Source organism: Theropithecus gelada, chromosome X (assembly GCF_003255815.1).
Source record: "Theropithecus gelada isolate Dixy chromosome X, Tgel_1.0, whole genome shotgun sequence".
NCBI lineage: Eukaryota > Metazoa > Chordata > Mammalia > Primates > Cercopithecidae > Theropithecus > Theropithecus gelada.
In genome coordinates, this window is record NC_037689.1 from 61441264 (window position 1) to 61462937 (window position 21674).

Below are 21674 nucleotides of genomic sequence, written 5' to 3' on the forward strand. Positions count from 1 at the left end.
TTCCTTGGCACACTTGAATAAGCATATTAGGCTGAATAGATGTTTACTTCATTTGGGTGGCTGGCAAGGCAAGTACTTTGAATTCTTAACCTTTAGGATTAAAATTCAGCTTCTTTCAGTGTCACTCCTGGGCAAGAAGCAGATGTCTGTATACTAAAAATTTTCTTGGTGCTTTACTAGATACAACTGGGCTATTGAAATGCAACATGCTCTATATGTTTGAACTGTTCTTATAGAAGTATTCCAAACTGAATACCACAAACCAAAACTTTTCAGGAAGCTAATGACTGAAACTTTAAATAAAATCTCCCTTCCAGTCATGGAAATGAACCATAATGTGTTGGAGGATGGGTGATTCCTGGTAGTGAGAAATAAACAGCTTATGACTTAGGTTCTTAGCTTCAATGTGTCATACCATAATAATGCTTTCATAGGAAAATATATAGTGACACATATTGTCATCATTGCCTCTAAAAGGCACTCACATATGTCATTCAGTAATTTTTATTTATTTATTTATTTATTTATTTCTGAGAGAGAGTCTCGCTCTGTCGCCAAGCTGGAGTGCAGTGGCGCGATCTTGGCTCACTGCAACCTCTGCCTCCCGGGTTCAAACAATTCTCCTGCCTCAGCCTCCCGAGTAGCTGGGACTACAGGCACATGCCACCATGTCCAGCTAATTTTTGTGTTTTTAGTGGAGACAGGGTTTCACCATGTTGACCAGCATGGTCTCGATCTCTTGACCTTGTGATCCACACCCCTCGGCCTCTCAAAGTGCTGGGATTACAGGCATGAGCCACCATACCCAGCCTCAGTCATTTATTTTTAAATTTGTTATTATGAATAGAAAATTCAGTGGAAAAAACCTCGGGCTATCGAAATGCAACATGCTCTATACGTTGAACTGTTCTTATAGAATAAACTGAACGTCACAACTTTTTTCTTTTAGTTTATGAAAAATCACTTCCTTCCAAATATGTGGTGTCAAAGAGCCAATTGGTTTAGGTGTAAAATTTAAAAAGAGTTAAGGAACAGGCCAACAGTTTTCTCTCATTAGACACATCTTCAACAGCATTTCTTCCTGAACGATGTCTAGCAAATATACCCCAATAGATAAACCTGAGTTTCAAGGCACCAATCTATCACATCATAATCAGTAATTTTTATACAATGCTAAAAAAAAAGTAAGGCATGTCAGAATCCATCTGATTTTGTGACCAGCACAGCAAGAATAAAAATTGACCTATCAGATTATATTTGTCCTTGGTTTCAATAGGTTCTCTGGATCTTCCACTGTTCGCCGTGATTTCTGAAATTTTCATTGCTAGTGGGACATACCACAACACTCATTTCCTAGTTAGCAAATTTGGAAAGGGAAACACATTTACTTAATATGTTTCTATTAATATTTTATTCTCAATTGTTTCATTAGAGACTGAGTAGGTAAAAGAAAATGAGAAGGTGGTCATTTGTGTGATAGGTGGGAATCGGAGGAAGGAGTATGTCCTGAATTGTCCTAGACTTCAAACGTAGGGAGGAAGGGTGGGTCTCTGCTTCAGCGGTGAAGAGTAAATCCTGAGTATAAAGCAAAATGATTCCCAATGCTAACTTTTACACGTGAAAAATGTGCTGTCACTTACTGCTGATAGCATGTGATGAGACAAAATACATTGCCTCTGGAATCTTCCACACAAAAACCCGTAAGCCCAGTCTAAACATGAGAAAAATTATTAAAATCTCAGTAAGGGACATTCTACAAAATACCTGACCAGTATTCTTCCAAACTGTCGAGGTCATTATCAACAAGAAAAGTCTAAGAAAGTGTCACAGTCCAGAGGAGCCTAAAAAGATACAATAAATAAATGTAATGTGGAATCCTAGATGGGATTCTGGAACCAAAAAAAGGACTAATGTCCTTAATAATAAAAATTAGGGCAATCTGAATAAACTATGGACTTGAGTTGATAATAATGTATGAACACTGGCTCATTAATTATAACAAATATGCCATGTTAAAAATAAGAAAAACTAGGAGTGGGGTATTTGAGAACTCTGTATTATCATCACAATTTTTCTGTAAATCTAAAACTGTTCAGAAAAGCTTAAGAAAACATCATATGACCAGATTTCAGAACTAAATTGCTGACAAATTACTTTCATTTTTTCATTTTCTTTGTTTATATATTTTGCTTCTATTTTACCCCAATTAACTTTAGAATACTTTAACTGATAAGAAAGGAGTTAAGCCAGTGCACAAATTAAACTTCAGTTGTTTTCATGCATTTGTTGATTCTCAGATACTCGAAGTGGATATTAAATTTGTTACCCAATGTACAGAAATAAAATTCTGAACTGAATTGCCTGCATCGGGATTGTCCTTGTTTTATTTATTTATTTATTTATTTTTTGAAGCAATTGTCGTTACTCCATCAACATCTTATAAGTCGGTGTGATCAGTTCTGACAATAAGACCAATAACTTCAGTGTTTTTAATCAAGCCAAATATTAGCTCACGTATTTTTCCACTTGTTGAAATAGAAGACATTTATAATACTCCTTTTCAGTAGGGCATTGTTTCTCCTATTCAGAGTATGTTTTCATCATATTAACGTTCTCAGTTTCTAGAGTTCTTACCAAGGTTATTATGATAGTATCTATATATAACGTGGTGATTCCCAATCAACTTCACAAAATAAGTCACAGCAAGTTGTGAGTTTTTTTTTTTTTCCCCAAATGGTTGAAGTGAAGATGAGAAATAACACAAATTAACCTAAACATATATTGTGCTTCTTCTAAAACCCCAATCTCCTTTTTGCCAGAGGTTAAAATGTTGCTTGATTTAAATTTTCTTTTCCTTTTTTTCTTTCTTCAGCAGCTAACCCTTGGTGAAAATGAATAAATTAATATCAGAATAATAAATATATGAGTGAGAAAAGAAATAATACAAAAAGGACTGGACTGTGGAGTATGTAATTCTTAATCAAACTTTGGGGCTAATAAAATTCTAAATGCAATTACATATTTAGTGACACCATGTAGTTTGAGAGGTTTCGGTGAATTATCTCCATTTTGCCAAAGTGAAAACAAAGCCAGGAGTAAAGTTATTTTGTTCCACAAATATTATCTACCATCTCCAGAAACTTATTTCACCTGGATCTCCTGTGGTTGTACAGAGAAATCCTTAGGTAACTTTTACATTAAGTGAAGCAGTAGATCTAATCTAGAATAAATAAATATCACTTAAATTTTGTCTTGAAAGATGCTAAATAAATGCTCATAAACACTACAATAGTGTTCAGCAATTTTGAAAAGTGATTGAAATTATGTTCAAGTCAGAAATCATACTGAAGGAGCTACCAGAGTGAACAAAAATATGCAAACTCCGAAATGTACCACTGAAAAAGGGTCTTTTACTCTATACACATTTGAAAATCTATTTAAAATAAAGTGAATCCTTTGAGTTTTGAATTAACACACACAGTAAAAATGAATGTTTATTTCTCATAACTTTTATTAATATATATATTAATAAGAAAACATGCAATACAGAACCTGAAATAGAACAATTAATACCAGTTTGCTGCTGGATTACATACTGCCATCCTTGGCCATACAGTAGCCAACCTTCTTACTTCCAAAGCATGGTTAGAACTGCTTTAGGATACTGTTCATTTTCAGATGCTGTATGATATCACAGAGGAGGAATCTTCCCACAATACAAACATAAATACATATTTCATAAAATTCTTAATATTTTAAGTAGGGATAGTATAAATTTCACACAGTTTACTCTTTAAAAAGTATCACTTACAATCACTAAACAATTGCCATCAATTTTTTTTTATTTGTGCACATACATTTTTCTGAGCAGATTTTTTGTTACTGCTTCTGCTGTTGTCAACTTACACTGCTTTTAAAAATCACATTTACTAAAAGCACATGATGGTTAGTGTAAGAAAGCTACTGTGAAAGAATATTTTAAGGCCTCTGCATAAAATTGATCTGGTGTGGTAATTGGCACATAATATAGAAAGGTTTTTGTAGAAATACATTTCAGCTTCTCTTGCTCTCATGTTTTTCCGGCCAACTGGCCAGTTGGAAACATTCAAGATAGTTACTAATGATCATGATAAAAAGTTTACCTAAACTAACTCTAAATTTGGTTTCAAAAAATATAAAAGAAGAAAGATAAGAAATAATAACTATAATAAAAAATATAAATCAGAAGAGTATAAATAAAAGTCTAAACAAGTAGATTTTCATAAATGTATATTAGGAAGTATACACACCTTCAGTAATACCATGAAAAAGAAACAAACAAACAAACCAAAAACTAATGTTGAAATATACATGTGAGTAAAACTCCCTTAATTTTCTCAGGATTGAAAAGGATTTTTTTACGTGTGTGACATGATTACATTTTCAGAACTGAGCAATTTGTGATTTGTTTAGTCAATTTTTTCCCATTTAATGACCGTGTGTGATAAATATTAGTTTTGGAAGGCAGAGGCTCTTTGTAACTGTTACCATTACACAATAGCACTAACCATTTAATGATCATTATTTTCTAACCAAATTTACATAATCAAAAATTAAATGTTAAGTAACTAAATAAGACTACACAAAATTACTCTCTAAATTTATTACATTGTAGATACCATATGTAAAAGCTAATTTTTAATACACTGGCACAATATTAGCTAAAACGAAGGTAAAGTTTAAGAAAAGAATGTGTATGCTCGTAGCATATAAGATACTTAGTATTTTAATACATACTCACAAGTGTGATATAGTAATACCATAGCTAGAAAATTAATCACAATCTAATTGAATATGGACACAAAATAGAATAACTACTTTGATTGAATGTATTATTCTCATATAAGTCATTCAGTTTGAAGTTTTAAATTCAAATCAAACGAAATCCTTTTTAAAACAAACATTTTTTGATTGTTGGTTCAGTAAGACATTTTGCAGTTCTAGGACTACATATTCATACATCACAATAGCCACTTGTGTACTGTGTCAACCTATACCACTGTCTATTCAGCCACAGAAATAACTTGTAATGTGATGAAAAAGGTATCATCAGATCTGAAGCCCTAGAAGTTACAGGTTTCCAAGGCCAGACCTAGTGGAAGCTTAGAAAGATATGGCATAGGGGAGAATAACTGGGCTCATACCCCTTGCCTCTTTGGCTACTCTCAGCCTGCTTCCATTCAAAGCCTCTCTGGTAAAAACCAAGAAGAGGGTGCCCAGTCATTTAATATTCTAAACACTGTCTAAGTCTGATTATAAAATCAGAGTTAGAAAGGGTAATAAAAGCATATTGGTTCATTCCTATATCTATAGGAAAGGTGTCAAAAGTTCACAACACAAGTTTCCAGATATGAGGATTTAAGAACCTCCCTAGTAACTCAATAAATTCTACCATCAGAAGAAAAATCCCAAATATCCAACTTTGGGTCCTATTTGATATTTTTTAACATAGATAGTAACCATTAAGATGCCTGACAAGCTATTTAAGAATCTTTCAGCCTCTTCTTTTTATTCTTTAAATGTGTGTATCTGTGTGTGTGTGTGTGTGCATGTATGTGTGTGTATAGATCGTAAGAAAACTAAAGGTCTGCAGAGAGAAAATGTGAAAATAATTAAAATACAAGAAAAAAATCACTCACATCATCTTTGCAGGTATTTGAGACAAAAATATGTTCTAAAATCTACTGGAAGCACTGAGTTTTGTCACTATTGGTTCTTTTCTTAATCTTCCCCAAGTTTAAGATTTTCAACATCAACAACAATAGCAAAAATATCAACACATTTGTATGATAATAATTTAATAAACTTCCAAATATCATCAGTCCTTCAGGATTCACGTGCACCTGGAAAGCCAGTAGGCTCCAAATCCCTTGGAACATTAACACAAAGGATAAAATAAATAAATTAATTTTACTAATCAAACTCTGATAGTTAAAAGTTAAGAAGTTATTCTGCACACCCAATAAAATATGATTTAAGGAGCTTTACAATGGATGAGAATAATGTATATTCTGAAAACGCTACTTAATCTGCTGGACACATGAAAAGAAGCTTTCTCAACACTCAGTGGAAAACCACACCAATGAAATTATGCAATTACCACAGTTTATGTTACAAAATTTACACACAGTTTCATCATAAATTAAATATCAAGTTACACGTTAGAAAATCTATGTCTAATTTAATCAATGGGAGATATTGACTCCCCCACTCCCCGACCACCCCCGTTAAACATCAATTGTCTCTTGGTTTAGTGTTACACTGAAACAAGGTATTTTCTCAGTTTTGCTATGGAAGAAAATTAAGTTGATGGTGTTTCTGTAAATTTATAAAATGTGCACATAGAAGATAATGGCCAGTTAAGAGATAAAAGAAGGAAATAAAGAACAGACAAGAGAAGAAAACTAATGTTTTCTATGAATAATACTGTTTCTTTGCTTAGAAGAACATATTTTATTTCATATATGAGATTTTGATGGTTTTTGTTCTGTGCGTGTTTTTCAGGTATTTCTTGTTGAATAAGGCACAAGCAGTCATGTGCCTTATTTCTCCCTCTGCATTTTTCCTTAAAATTCTATGTTTGATGTAGATTTATAATTACATTTCTTGAAAAGTTCCTTCCTGATAGTCTTGTTGTTATTAGTGGTTTTCTTCGGTACGTTGAGCTAGAATAACAAAAATCCCTTAGTCTTATAGATTTAGTATATGGTTTTATCTACAGTTATATGTATTTGTTATTTTTACTGAACACCCTTTGGTAACAGCCTATTGAGCTGTCAAATCAACATTTAAATCTTCCTGAGTTTCTCCACAAAATAGTAGTTTACCGTCAATATTGTAAGTGACTCGTGCTTTGAATGCATCCACCTCCTTTTAATTTTCTAGGCTGTTACATACAAATTCCCAGAAGTAAAGATCCAAGTAATAATGGGCTACAGGCTTAAAATGGCAGATACTGTTTTATTTCTGATGTACTTTACACTAAACTATTAAAGTAAAAAGAGGCCCTTTTTAGCAAATAGTTGCCTAATTTGGGCAGTTATTGCACTTCTGTGTCTCGAACTCTACTAAAGAGTAGAGAAATAGGTTGTAGATCTAGATCTGTACAGTTTATATATATTCCTTATTGAAAATGTATATACAAATTATATCAACAATATAGTACTGGAATAAGGTAGAAAACGTGAAAGCAGAGAGAGAGACACACAACAAGTGGTATTTACACTACCTACTGTGTATTTTGAGGGGAGACTCACTAACAACAACAACAACAACAACAAAATAAAACCTGAAAACAACAAACAAAAATCAAACAGAAAGCCCAAAAAAAGGCTAGAATATGTATACCTTTTACCATTATTTGAAAAAAAGTTTAGATAAACTAAAGGTAAACTTAGAAAATAAGATATTTCTAGGCTTTCCATTTGCTACATACTGGTTCCACACAATCAGCATGGAAAAAAAATCAGTAATATTGCACACGATGATAAAAATAACAAAAAATACTGTACATCAGAAATAGTACGCTCCATCATGATAAGCCTTACTGTACAAGGGGATGCAAATTGTTAAATTCATTTTCTTTTTAAATACACATTCTGAATTAAACAAATTGCAATTTTTTGGTTAACTTTTGACTAAGGGTCTAGCTCTAGACTTATTCTGGTATCTGTTTCTATTTACATAGCTATTTACAAATCTGATAATCAGAATACTCATTGAAATTGTATCTTAAATTTTGATTACATATGTCTTTTCTGAAAATTTGAAGTAATTATTTTAGCTTTACAAGGGATGTTCTTCCATAATGGGAGAATCACCTTTGGAGGGTCTGGTCTGTTGGCGTGGAGTGAAGGTTGTCAAAGGAATGACTTTAATTGAATCATCACTGGGATGAAGTCTCTCAGACATGGTGTAAAACTGAGATGTTGCACTACCTTGCACTCCCTGATCAACAGAGCATAGTCCATCAGCACCTTGCACCCAACCTTGCTGCAAACTGACTGATGATTGGGCCTGGCTGCGATGGAGGGCAGTAACCTGGGGCAGAGGAGAGCTCTGGCAGATTGCAGCAGCCTGTGCTAAAGGAGGGCTGTAGCAGAGGGCTGAGGCCTGTGCTGATGGTGGGCTGTGGCGAAGTGCAGTAGCCTGCGCTAGAGGAGGACTATGGTGGAGAGCAGAGATCTGTATTGGTGGAGGGCTATGGCATAATGCGATGGTCTGTGTCACTGGAGGGCTGTGGCAGAGAGCAATGGTCTGTGTCACTGGTGGGCTGTGGTGGTGAGTAGAGGCCTGTGACAGTGGTGGGCTGTGGCATAGAGCAGAGGCCTGTGCTTGCGAAGAGCTGGAATCATTCAGAGACGCTGGCATCCAGCAGGCATCAGAATGGCCATAGATGAGACACTCTTGAGTGCAGTTGTCGGAGGCCTCTTCCACAGTTGGTTGAACAGTTATTTCTGCAGCTGTTGGGGTGAGGAAACAAATAATAAAGTTTATATTTCAAAGGCGTATTTTTATTAGCTACTTAAATGACATTGTGACAAAAAAAGGTAACAACCTATATACAAATGCATTACAGACTTCCATTATTTATAGAGTTGGTATTTTTAATTTGTCAATAATTCTTAGGGAAGTATAAATGACTTGGAGTGGGTGGATGAGGTCTCATTATCATAACTGGGATCCTTTGGCCTAGTATCCCAAATGTAGGTATTTTTTATTGTATCTGTGACCCTCAAGGAAACTATGATCATTCATCTACACATGCAAGTCAGCCGAAATATGGCTTCTAACTAGCACTGAGAGAGGACATAAAAGCAAAATGAATTGAAAAACAAATTATAAGAATATATAATGAATTAATTATAGCTAAAAATAGCTAAGAATAAATTACATACATTTGGAAATGTAGTTTATTGAACTCTAAGATATGCCTTAGTTTCAAGAATAAAATATAGTCAAAATTATTTCAAAGATAATTAATTTCTGTGCTCTTCATTTTCTGAAATCATCATAAAATAGAGGTTAGCAACATAATAAACTAGAGATCCAAGTACTTAGCTGTAAACTATAATAGTTTGTAATACTCTTTTTATGAAATTTCTGTATAGTCTTCAAATGTCAGTAGATATCAAACATCAATAAAAATATTATACAAATTTTAGTAAAATAAAGATGGAGTTACTATATCTATATAAAGTTTACTTGAGAGCAAGAAATGCTATCCAGTATAAAGAAATACATTATATGACAATAAAAAGATCAATTCTCCAAGAAGACATATCAATCCTGTGTATATGCACCTTACAACAGTGCTTCAAAATACAAGAAGCAAAATAAACTAGAAATGAAAGGAGAAATAGATATATCCACAGTCATAATTGGAGACTACACTACTCCTTAGAACTTGATGGAAAAAATAGAAAATCAGTAAACACATAGAAGACTTGAGCAATATTATCAACCTACTAGATCAAAATTTATATTAGTAGAACTATTCAATTTTAGAAAGTTAGAAACAGGGGAATATCTTCAAATTGACATGCAGGTTCTACAAAATGATAACAGCTGACATTATATTTAAAGGTTAAATATCGAATACTTTTCCCAAAAAATCACAAACAGAAAGGTTGACACCACTCCTATTTGACATAATATTGTAAGTTCTAGCCAATGAAATAAAGCAAGAAAAAGAAATGAAAGACATACCATTGAAAATAAACAACACTGTATCTATTCACAGACACATTTAGGTATATATGTAACAAAATGTGTGTGGTATCTGTGTGCTTAAAATTTAAAAAAATGATAAAAAATAAAGAAAATCTAAATAAATGGAGAGATATGCCATGTTCATAGCTTGGAATACTCAATATTGTTATCATGTCAGTGGTCCCATAATTGATCTGTAAACTCAACATAATCTAAATAAAAAGGAAATCCTAGATGGATTTTCTGTTTTTGTAGATATCAACAAGCTGATGCTATAATTTATAGGGAAAGGTAAAGGAATTAGATTAGCCAACCAATTTTGATTAAAAAAAACCTACTTGTGGACTCACATGATCTGATTTCAAGATTTACTATAACATGTACGTAATCATTACAATGTAATATTAGCAAAATAATAAATACAAAATGATGAATAAAAACAGAATAATCAGTCCAGAAATAGATCCACAAAAATACAAAGTTATTTTCTACGAAGGTCTGAATTCAATGGCTAAAGTATAGACTTTTCAACAAGTGCCGATAGAATGAATATAGATTATAAACAGAAAATTAAAACTTGACCCACATCTTTAATCTTATAAAATAATTAACTTGGACTCAATCAAAAGTCTAAATGTAAAATGTAAAACTATACAACTTCTATTATAAAATATTGGAGAAAATCTTTGTGACTATGAGTTAGGTAGCATTCTTAACTACAACACCAAAAGCACAATTTATTTTTAAAAATATGCTAAGTTGAGCTTATTTGTAATTAAAAATATTTACTTTGCAAAAGGCAATGTGAATGAATGAAAAGGCAAGCCACAGACTGTGTAAAAATATTGGCAAATCACATTTCTGACAAGGGAGCTGTATATTTTAAAAAGGATGTAAACTAACAATAGATTTTTTTTTTCCAAGATGACTGATTGAATCCTTTTATCATGCCTCAATGACTTGGAAATAGCACAATAATGCATAATGATCAACTCTGTGAGCTTTAATTCAAGAAGAAAAATGAGAATCCACCAGTATTGTGAAGGGTGCCCCAGGCGCCAGGGAGGGGGACATGGGCAAACAGTCCTTGTGATGGCATCCAGCTGATAAAAGTAAGTGAAGCCCCAGTACATGAGAGAGACAGAGAGCCTCCCTCTGTGACTCACCTTTCTACTGGGGATCTGAGCAACCCAAGAGGAGGGAGAATATTTTGTTCTTTAAAGTCCTGGTGCTAACTTGGGGAGAGGCTTGGAGACCTGCGAGGGAAAAACACCAGGAAAAACTACAGATATTTGCCCAGGCCAAGGACTGAGAGCAGAGTGCCGTTTTTAATCCAGGCACATACAAAATCAGCCATTCCTTTGAGACCTAGCAGCATGGTCATGTAGGTACTTTAGTCTCAGGACAGAGATTGGAACACCTGCTCTGGAGCCGGGTAGGGGCTTCCATAGCCAGAATTGTAGAAAGCCCCACAGCAGTAGGCACCAGAATTGTACGCTCCCCTGTTGAAGCCCTGGGGCAGGAGAAGAGCTGCTATAGCTGTGTTTTCTCCTGGGGGATGAGACTTTCATTCAAGGCCAGCTGGCAACCTGAAACTGACTTGCATATGCCATTAATGGGTGCTGCAGCATGCTCCCCTGAGATTGTGGTATAGCAAGGCCCTCTCCGTTCCACCTCCATGCAGAAATCCAAGATTTGGAGCACCTACTTGCTTGAATCAGCAATCTGAGTTGCCCCACTCTTCATGGACATAAATTGTGGTATGGCAGGCACTTTTATTACTGATAATGGTGATTTTTTGCTTTCGTTTTTTTTTTTTTGGATCAGTCTAGCTGAGGGTATATCAATTTTATTAAATATTTCAAAAGATGAACATTTGGCTTGCTAATTTTCTTAAATATTTGTTTTCTTTATTGCTGAGAAATTCATAATTTCTTTATTCTTGCTTTGGGTTTATTTTGCACTTATTTTTCCAGCTTCTTAATGTAGAATCTTAGGACATTAATTTTAGATTTCCCCTCATCACTAATATGATTATTTAAAGTTTTAATATTTACTGTGGACACAGTTTTAGTTAGTTGCATCCCATAAATTTTGATATATTTTATTATAATTTCGTTTAAAATATTTTCTTACTTTTTTATTTCATTATTGTCTCATCAAAGTATACTGTTTAATTTCCAAATATTGTGATTTTTCTGAGATAGTTTATTATTTATATTTTAATGCCATTAACATAAATAAACATATTCTATGTGCTTTCAATTCATTTGAATTTAATAAGTTTTTTAATAACCCAGAAAATGATTGTAATAGTGCATTTTTATGCTGCTGATGAAGACATACCCAAGACTCAGTAATTTATAAAGAAAAAGAGATTTAATAAACTTACAGTTCCACATGGCTGGGGAGGCCTCACAATCATGGCAAAAAGTGAAAGGCAAGTCTTACACTGAAGCAGGCAAGAGAGAATGAGGGCCAACCAAAAGAGGTTTCCCCTTATAAAACCATCAGCTCTTGTAAGACTTATTCACTACCGTGAGAACAGTATGGGGAAAACTGCCATCATGATTCAATTATCTCCAACTGAGTCCCTTCCATAACATGTGGGAATTATGGGAGATACAATTCAAGATGAGATTTGGTGGGAACACAGAGCCAAACCATATCATTCTGCCCCTGCCCCTCCCAAATTTCTTGTTCTCACATTTCAAAACCAATCATGCTTTCCCAGCAGTTCCCCAAAGTCTTAACTCATTTGAGCATTAACCTAAAAGTCCACAGTCCAAAGTCTCATCTCAGACAAGGCAAGTCCCTTCCACCTATGAGACAGTAAAATCAAAAGCAAGTTTGGAGGGTTTTCTTCTTATAAAACAAGTTTTTCTTGGTCTACAAAAAGACTTAGAAAGCCACACAATGATACTGGGGGATATCAACATCCCACTGACAGCATTAGGCAGATCTTCAAGACAGAAAACTAACAAAGAAATTCTGAACTTGAATTTGACACTTAACCAGTTGAACTTAATAAACAAGCACAGAATACTCTACCCAATATACGTGTATATACAAAATATACATTCTTCTCATCTGCACATTGAGCATCACTAAGGTTGACCACATCCTTGGCCATAAAGCAAGTCTCAATAAATTTAAAAAAAATTGAAATCATACAAACCATTGAAAAAATAAATAAGATTGACAGGCTACTAGCTAAATTAACAAGAGAAGATCCAAATAAGCACTGTCACAATAGACAAAGGTGACATTACAACTTATCCCACAAGAATTCAGAAGATCCTCAGAAAATATAAACACCTCTGTGCACACAAAATAGAAAATTGAGAGGAAATAGAGAAATTGCTGGAAGCACACAATCGCCCAAGATTGAATCAGGAAGTGATTGAAACTGTGAACAGATCAATGCTGAGTTTTGAGACTGAATCAGTAACTTTAAAAACTACCAAACAAACAAACCAAAAACAAAACCCAGACCAGATGGATTAACAGCCAAATTGTACCAGACATCTAAAAAAGACATGTTACCAATGCTACTGAAACTATTTAAAAAAAAATTTGAGTAGTAGGGACTTCTCCCTAACTTCTTCTATGAGGCCAGCATCATCCTGATACCCAAACCTGGCAAAGACACAACAAAAATGAAAATTATAGGCCAATATCTCTGATTAACAAAGACCCAAAAATTGTCAAAAAAAAAAAAAATACTAGGAAACTGAATCCAACAGCACTTCAAAACATTAATTGACCGTGATGACTGTGATCAAGTAGGCTTCATTCTTGGGATGCAAGGTTGGTTCAACATATGCAAATCAATAAATGTGATTCATGCATAAACAGAAGTAAATTTTTTAAAAAATGTGATCATCTCAATAGACACCGAAATGACTTTTGATAAAATCCAGCACCTCTTCATGATAAAAACTTTCACATGTTAGGCACTGAAGGAACACACCTTAAAGTAATAAGAGTCATCTATGACAAACCCACAGCCAACATCATACTAAACTAGGAAAAACTAGAAGCATTCTTTTGAAAACTAGAATAAGACAAGGATGTCCACCTTCAGCACTTCTATTCAACACAGTACTGGAAGTGCTAGACTGAGAAATCAGGAAAGATAAAGGATTAAAAGACATCTAATTAGGAAAAGAATATGATAACCTATCTCTATTCATGGCCAGTAGGATTCAATATGTAGAAAACCCTAAAGAACATTGAAAGGCTCCTGGAACACAAAAGATTCAGCAAAGTTTCAGCATACAAAATCAATGTGCAAAAAGTAGTAGAATTTCTATACATTAATAATATTAAAGCTGAGTGCTGGATCAAGAATAGAATTTTATTTGCAATAGCCAAGAAAAAAAAAAAAAAAAAGCTAGGAATACATCTAACCAAGGCAGCAAGAGGTTTGTACAAGAAGAACTACAAAACGCTGCTAAAAGAAATCATAGATGACACAAACAAATGCAAAAGTATCCTATGCTCATGGATTAGAAGAATAAACATAAAAATGACCGTACTACCCAAAGCAAAATACAGATTCAACCCTCTTCCTATCAAACTACCGAAGTCATTTTTCCAGAATTTGGAAAAAAAAACTGTTGTAAAATTTATATGGAACCATGAAATAAGCCAAATAGCCAAAGTAATCCTAAGCAAAAAGAACAAAGCTGGAGGCATTCCATTATCTGATTTCAAACTGTACTATAAGGCTACAGTAACAAAAAGAGGACGGTACTCATACAAAAGCAAACACATAGACCAATGAAACAGAAACAGAGAACCCAGAAATAAAGTTGCACACCTACAGCCATCTAATATTTGACAAAGTTGACAAAATTAAGCAGTGGGGAAAGCACTTTCTATTCAAGAAATTGTGCTGGGACAGTCTAGCCACATGTAGAAGAATGAAACTGGAACCCTACCTATCACCATATACAAAAATTAACCTAGGATGAATTAAAGATTTAAATATGAGACCAATAACTGTAAGAATTCTAGAAGGAACCATATGAAACACCATTCTGGACATCAGCCCTGGCAAAGAATTTATGACTAAATCCTTACAAGCAATTGCAACAAAAACAAAAATTGACAAATGGGACTTGATTAAACTAAAGAGCTTCTGCAAAGCAAAATAAGCTATCAATCAGGCAAACAGACAACCTATAGAATGGGAGAAAATATTCCCAAAGTATATATACATTCAGCAAAGGTCTACTATCTAGAATCTATAGAGAACTTAAAAACAACATGCAAGAAACAAAAGCCTTCATTCAAAAGTGGGCAAAAAATATAAACAGACACTTCTCAAAAGAAGACATACAAGGGGTCAACAAACATATGAAAAAATATTCCTCATCACTCTTCACCAGATAAATGCAAATCAAAACCACAAGGAGAATCTATCTCACACCAGTCAGAATAGCTATTATTAAAAAGCCAAAAAACAACAGATGTTGACCAGGTTGTGGAGAAAAGAGAATTTTTATACACTGTTGGTGAGAATATAAATTAATTCAGCCTTTGTGGAGAGCATTTTGAAGATTTCTCAAAGAACACAAAACAGAGTTACCATTCAACCCAGAAACTCTCATTACTGGGTATTATTTCCAAAAGAAAACAAATTATTCTACCAAAAAGACACATGCACTTGCATGTTGACACAGTACTATTCACAATAGCAAAGACATGGAGTCAACCTAGGTGTCCATCAATGGTGGATTAGATTTCTTATATATAGCACATGTATATCATAGGATATATGCAGTCTTTAAAAGAACAAACTATGTTATTTGCAGCAACATGGACGCAGCTGGTGGCTATTATCCTAAGCAAATTAACACGGGAACAGAAAGCCAAATATCACATGTTCTTCCTTATAAGTGGAAGCTAAACATTGTGTACTCATGGAAATAAAAACGGCAACAAAAGACACTGAAGAGTATTAGAAGGGAGAGTGTGGGGAGAAAGGGTTGAACAACTATGAATATGATGGGATTATTCATACCCAAAACCTCAGCATCACACAATATACCTAGGTAACAAATATGCACATATATCCCCAGAATCAAACATAATAGTTGAAATTTAAAAAACTAAAAAATAACAATAAGAAAATAAAGAACTCAATTTAAAAACTGGCAAAAGTTTTTAAACAGACTTCCTTGATAGTATAGACTATCAAGGAAGATATGAATATGTCAGATAAGCATATAATTAGAGGCTCAGCACAGTCAGATATTAAAGAAATGCAAATTTAAAATACAAAGAGATACTCTTCTATTTGAGTGGTTAAAAGAAAAACTAAAAATACCAAGTGCTGGTAAGTATTCCAAACATCTAGAATCTTCAATTAATGCTGCTGCTGACACAGAATGGCACAGGGAATTTAGATAACAGTTTGTCAACTTCCTATAAAGCTAAACATATACTTGAAAAACAAAAACAGATAAAAAACAGCAATCCCAGTCCTGCATATTGATGCAGAATATTTGAAAACTTATGTTATCATAGAAATTTATATGTGCAAGTTAAACAGCATTATTAATAATCACCAAAATGTAGAAATGACCCTTACTGTCTTTCAGCTGGTAAAAGAATGAACTGTGTCATAGCCATACACTGAAATACTACTCAACAATACAAACAAGCATATTGATTCTTAGAGCAACATGGATGAATCTCAGATGAATTTTGCTAAATGAAAGAAGCCATAATCAACAGTCTACATCGTGTATGGTTCTTATTATATAACATTCTGGAAATGGCAAGCTTACAGGGATGAAAAACATATAGGTGACTGTCAGGAGCTGGGAATTCAGGTAATGTTGACTAGCAGAGCAACACAAAGAAATTTTGGGAGTAATGAAAGTGTTCTCTATATGAAAATGGTGATGGATACATGATTGTATGCATTTGTCAAAACTGGTAGAACTACAGAACATGAGTGAATTTTATTGTATGTAAATATAAAAAACAGCAATGAGTGTTTCCAACTGCTGAGAAATTGTACTTTTTATAAATTATTTTTGCCTCCTTTATTCAATTCAGAATTATTTTTTCCAGAAAAATATTCTAATCAAATTAAATAGTATTGGAGCCAAATAATACATGCTTCTTTGTGGACTCACTGCTTGAAATATTTTTAATACAAAGTTATCAAATTCAAAATATAATTTTGAAAATAATGTGTGGAAATATTTAAAAACATAAGAATATCATACTTATTTACAGAAACTAAGGACAAACTATAATACAAAGGTTTTCTAAGACATTTAGCCTCATACATTTTCTACCTTCACAAAGCTAGAAAAATGACAATGATTTTTGTTTAGCTGCATGGTATTAAGAGCAGAGCAGGAAGGAAGAATTTGGGTTTTTTAAGAGAAAGAAACTGTCCATATAGTCATCACTATTTTTTTAACTTTGGATTGCAACTACTAGTTAATTTCAAATAACTTTATAAATGATTGGTATAATTTGTTTTCACACTTAGGTCTCCAGAAAAGAAAAAAAAAAAAAAAACATTATCTTTTTCTTCTCTCCCAACATGTGTGCTTGCTGAGTGATAATGACAATTCAAATTTTTGTGCGTAATTTTAAAAACTAAAAATAGAGATTCAATTTCTTATAGAGTCCAGTGACTGTCATTATCCTATCATTCTTAGTACCAAAAAATAGGATGTAAAATAAGTTATAGTAAGACTAATAGCTCTTCATTAGATAACCATTTATCTTTCTTTATTTAGAGTTCACTTAAAATAAACGTGTCACTAGGAGATTAACGTTTAAAATGTTCTTATTTTTGCACAATTATATTTGAGAAATAGTTGGGAATATAGAGTTTTTTATATTTCAGATAGTATTAAACCATAATCTCAGGCATGAAAATACGTGAACACACATATAACTTTACTTTCAAACAAAATTTAATTTCCTGGTCGTCAGAAAAACAATTTATCCGGTAGCCTGAAATTTCACAAAAAATAATACATCATCATTTCAACATCGAGCTTCTAGCCTATTTGTGATGAGGAAATTGATGCAAAGTCATTTTCACTGGAAAATGATATAATTTATAATTATTCCTTTTTAACAATTTTTTTGAGATATAGTTTATACCTTAAAATTCACCCATTTAACATGAGATATTCAGTGGTTTTTAGCATATTCACAGTATTGTGCAACCATCTCAATTCTGGGACATCTTTATCACTTCAAAAAGAAACTATTAGCAGACACTGCCCATTTCCCGTCAAATCACAGAGCCCTAAGCAATCTCTAATCTACTTTCTGTCTCAATAGATTTGCCTGTACTGTACATATAATAGAAATGCAGTCCTTTATTCGGACAGTTTGGTAAGTGGTCTGTTGTATTTAGCATAATGTTTCTGAATTTCATTCATGTTGTACTATGTATCAGTACTTCAGTTCTTTTTTACTACCCAAGATTATCTTTTTTTTTTTTTTTTTTTTTCTTTGAGACGGAGTCTCGCTCTGTCGCCCAGGCTGAAGTGCAGTGGCCGGATCTCAGCTCACTGCAAGCTCCGCCTCTCGGGCTTACGCCATTCTCCTGCCTCAGCCTCCCGAGTAGCTGGGACTACAGGAGCCTGCCACCTCGCCCGGCTAGTTTTTTGTATTTTTTAGTAGAGACGGGGTTTCACCGTGTTAGCCAGGATGGTCTCGATTTCCTGACCTCGTGATCCGCCCGTCTCGGCCTCCCAAAGTGCTGGGATTACAGGCTTGAGCCACCGCGCCCGGCCAAGATTATCTTTTATAAGGATATGCTACTTTTTATTTATCCATTCATCAGGTCATGGACATTTGGGTTGTTTTTATCTTTTGGCTATCATGAACAATGCTTTTATTAACATTTATGTAAAAGTCTGTGTGCTGGGTCATATGCCAACTCTGTTTACCATTTGAGGAACTGCCAAATTGTTTTCCAAATTGGGTGCACTATTTTACATAAACATCAGAAATACATGAATGTTCCCATCTCCCTATGCACTTACCAGCATTGGTTATTATTTGTCTTTTTTATTACAGCAATCGTAGGAGTAAGAAGTGCTATCTCATTGTGATTTAGATTTGCATATCCCTAACTGCTAATGAAGTTAAATATTTTTTGATATACTTACTAGTCATTTGTTTTTATTCTTTGGAAATATATGCCTATTTGTATTTTTTACCCATTTAAAAATTATATCTTATGCATTACTATTGTTGGATTTTACAAGTTCTTTTTATGGTCTAAATATAAGACCCTTATAAGATATACAATTTACAAATATTTTCTCACATTCTGTGGTTTGTCTTTTCACTTTCTTGATCATATCCTTTGACGTACAAAAGTTTTGAAGTTGATGAGGTATAATGTATTGGTTTTGTTGTTGCTTGTACTTTTAGTGTCAGATCTAAGAAAACTTTGCTTAATGCAAAGTCATAAAGGTTTACTCCTGAGTTTTCTAATAGTTTTATAGTTTCTGTTCTCAGATTAAGGTCAATGATCATTTGGAGTGGTTATTTCTATGCATTTTGTAAGGAAGTATCTAAAAATTATCCTTTTGCATGTGGATATCCGGTAATCCCAGTGCCACTTGTGGAAAGACTATGCTTTATTGACTTTAATTGGCTGAAAATCAATTGTCTGTAAATATGAGGGTTTATTTATGGACTGTTAGTTCTATTACATGCATATATATTTCCTTAGGTCAGTATCACACTAGCTTGATTGCTATTGGTTTGCGGAAAGTTTTAAAATTGAAAAGGCTTAGTTATCCAACTTTGTTCTTATTTTTCACAATTATTTTCGCTAATCTAGTTCTCTTAAATTCCCATGGTTTTAGGATTAGCGTCTTATTTCTGCAAAATTCAAGTTGAATTGTGTCAAATATGAAGATCAATTTGTGAGGGATTGTATCTTATAATATTGTCTTATAAATTAAGAACATGGGATGTCTTTTCACTTATTTAGACTGTTCATTTCTTTCACCAATAGTTTAGAATTTTTAAAGGATAAGACGTACCTTTGTTAAATTTATTTCTAAATATTTTATTTCATTTTATTCTACTGTAAATGAGATTTTCTTAATTTTTTAAGAAATGTTTAGGCCGGGCGCGGTGGCTCAAGCCTGTAATCCCAGCACTTTGGGAGGCCGAGACGGGCGGATCACGAGGTCAGGAGATCGAGACCATCCTGGCTAACACGGTGAAACCCCGTCTCTACTAAAAAATACAAAAAACTAGCCGGGCGAGGTGGCGGCGCCTGTAGTCCCAGCTACTCGGGAGGCTGAGGCAGGAGAATGGCGTGAACCCGGGAGGCGGAGCTTGCAGTGAGCTGAGATCCGGCCACTGCACTCCAGCCTGGGTGACAGAGCGAGACTCCGTCTCAAAAAAAAAAAAAAAAAAAAAAAAAAAGAAATGTTTAATGCTAAAATATAGAAATACACTCAACTTTTAATATATTGCTCTTATACCTTGAAGCACTGCTAAAGTATTAGTTTTAAAAAGTTTTTAATAGATTTCTTAAGATTTTCTGTATAATAAACTCATACCATCTTCAAATAGAGATAATTTTACATTTTTCTTTACAATCTGGATGTTTTTGTATCTTTTTTTTTTTTTTTTTTGCCTAGTTACCTGTCGTAAAACATCCAGTACAATGTTTAGTGTTTAACAGAAGAGGTAAGTATGGACATCCTATGTCTTGTTTCTGATCTTATGGGAAAAGCATTGAGTATTTCACCATTAAATGTTTTGTAATTTCTCTTGTTGTTTCTTCTTTAACCAATTTATTACTTAGGAAGATCTTGTTTAATTTCTATATACTTGTTAATTTTCCAAATTTCTTTTGTTATTCATTTCTAATTTTCTTTCCTTTTGATCAGAAGACATATTCTGGATGAGTTCAATCTTTTCAAATTATTGAGGCTTCTTTTATAGCCTACCATGTAGTCTATCCTGGAAAATCATGCCTGTGTACTTTCAGAGTCTATGTATTCTGCTCTTGTAGTTGGATACATGTCTGTTAGGTCTAGTTGGGCTAGAGTGCTGCTTGAGTCTTCTGTTTATTGATCTACTGCCTAGTTGTTCTATTATTGAAAAAGGAATTTAGAAATATCTGACTATTATTGAAGTGTCTATTTCTCTCTTCAATTCTGTCAAATTTGCTCCATGAATTTTGTGGCACTGGAGTTAAGTGCATATATGTTTGTAGTATTATTATTTTCTGATAGTTTGACCACTTTTTTATGATAAAATGTTCCTCTTTATTTCTGGTAACATATTTTAAAGTCTTTTGTTGCCAGATATTAGTGTAGTCGCTTCAGCTTTCTCATGATTCTTACTTACATAGTATAATGTTTTTCCGTAATTTTACATTCAGTGCATTTGTATCTTTGAATCTGGAGTGTGTGTACTGTAGGCATATATTCAGATCTTATTTTGTAGTCTATCTGACACTGTTCACTGTGTTTTAAGTTGTTTAATCTATTTACTTTGTTATTAATATCATGAACTGATATCCGCCATTTTTCTTTTTATTTTCTATAAGTTTCATGGTTTCCTCCTGTTTCTCCTTGCAGTTTTCTTTTGCATTAGGTGAATACATTCTAGTGTAATATTTTAATGCTTTTAATGATATTTTTCACAATACATGTGTGGGTACGTATATGTGTGTGTATGTGTGTATGAGTGTTATTCTCTTAGTGTCTAGTGCTTGAATCTTAATTTATCAGAGTTGCTTTTGACTTAATGTAAGTTAATTCCATGGGACATAGAGATATTACTCCTATATACCTGTATTTACTATTTACTTTTCTGTAACATATATATGTAAAAAATTCAATAGCTGCATTGCCATAATTACTTTTATTGAAGCTGATAACAGGGGAGTAGTA

The 21674-nt window shown here is 33.5% G+C and overlaps 1 protein-coding gene across 1 annotated transcript in view; it reads right to left on the bottom strand.

Annotated features, from left to right (window-relative positions):
- Positions 1-3493: 3493 nt before the first annotated feature.
- Positions 3494-21674, bottom strand: part of PCDH11X (protocadherin 11 X-linked) — a 793677-nt gene continuing 775496 nt past the window's right edge. The window contains exon 10 of the mRNA XM_025372080.1: positions 3494-8501. Within this exon, the coding sequence (XP_025227865.1) occupies positions 7825-8501 (677 nt within the window). The 3' untranslated portion in view covers positions 3494-7824. The remainder of the gene's footprint in view (positions 8502-21674) is intronic.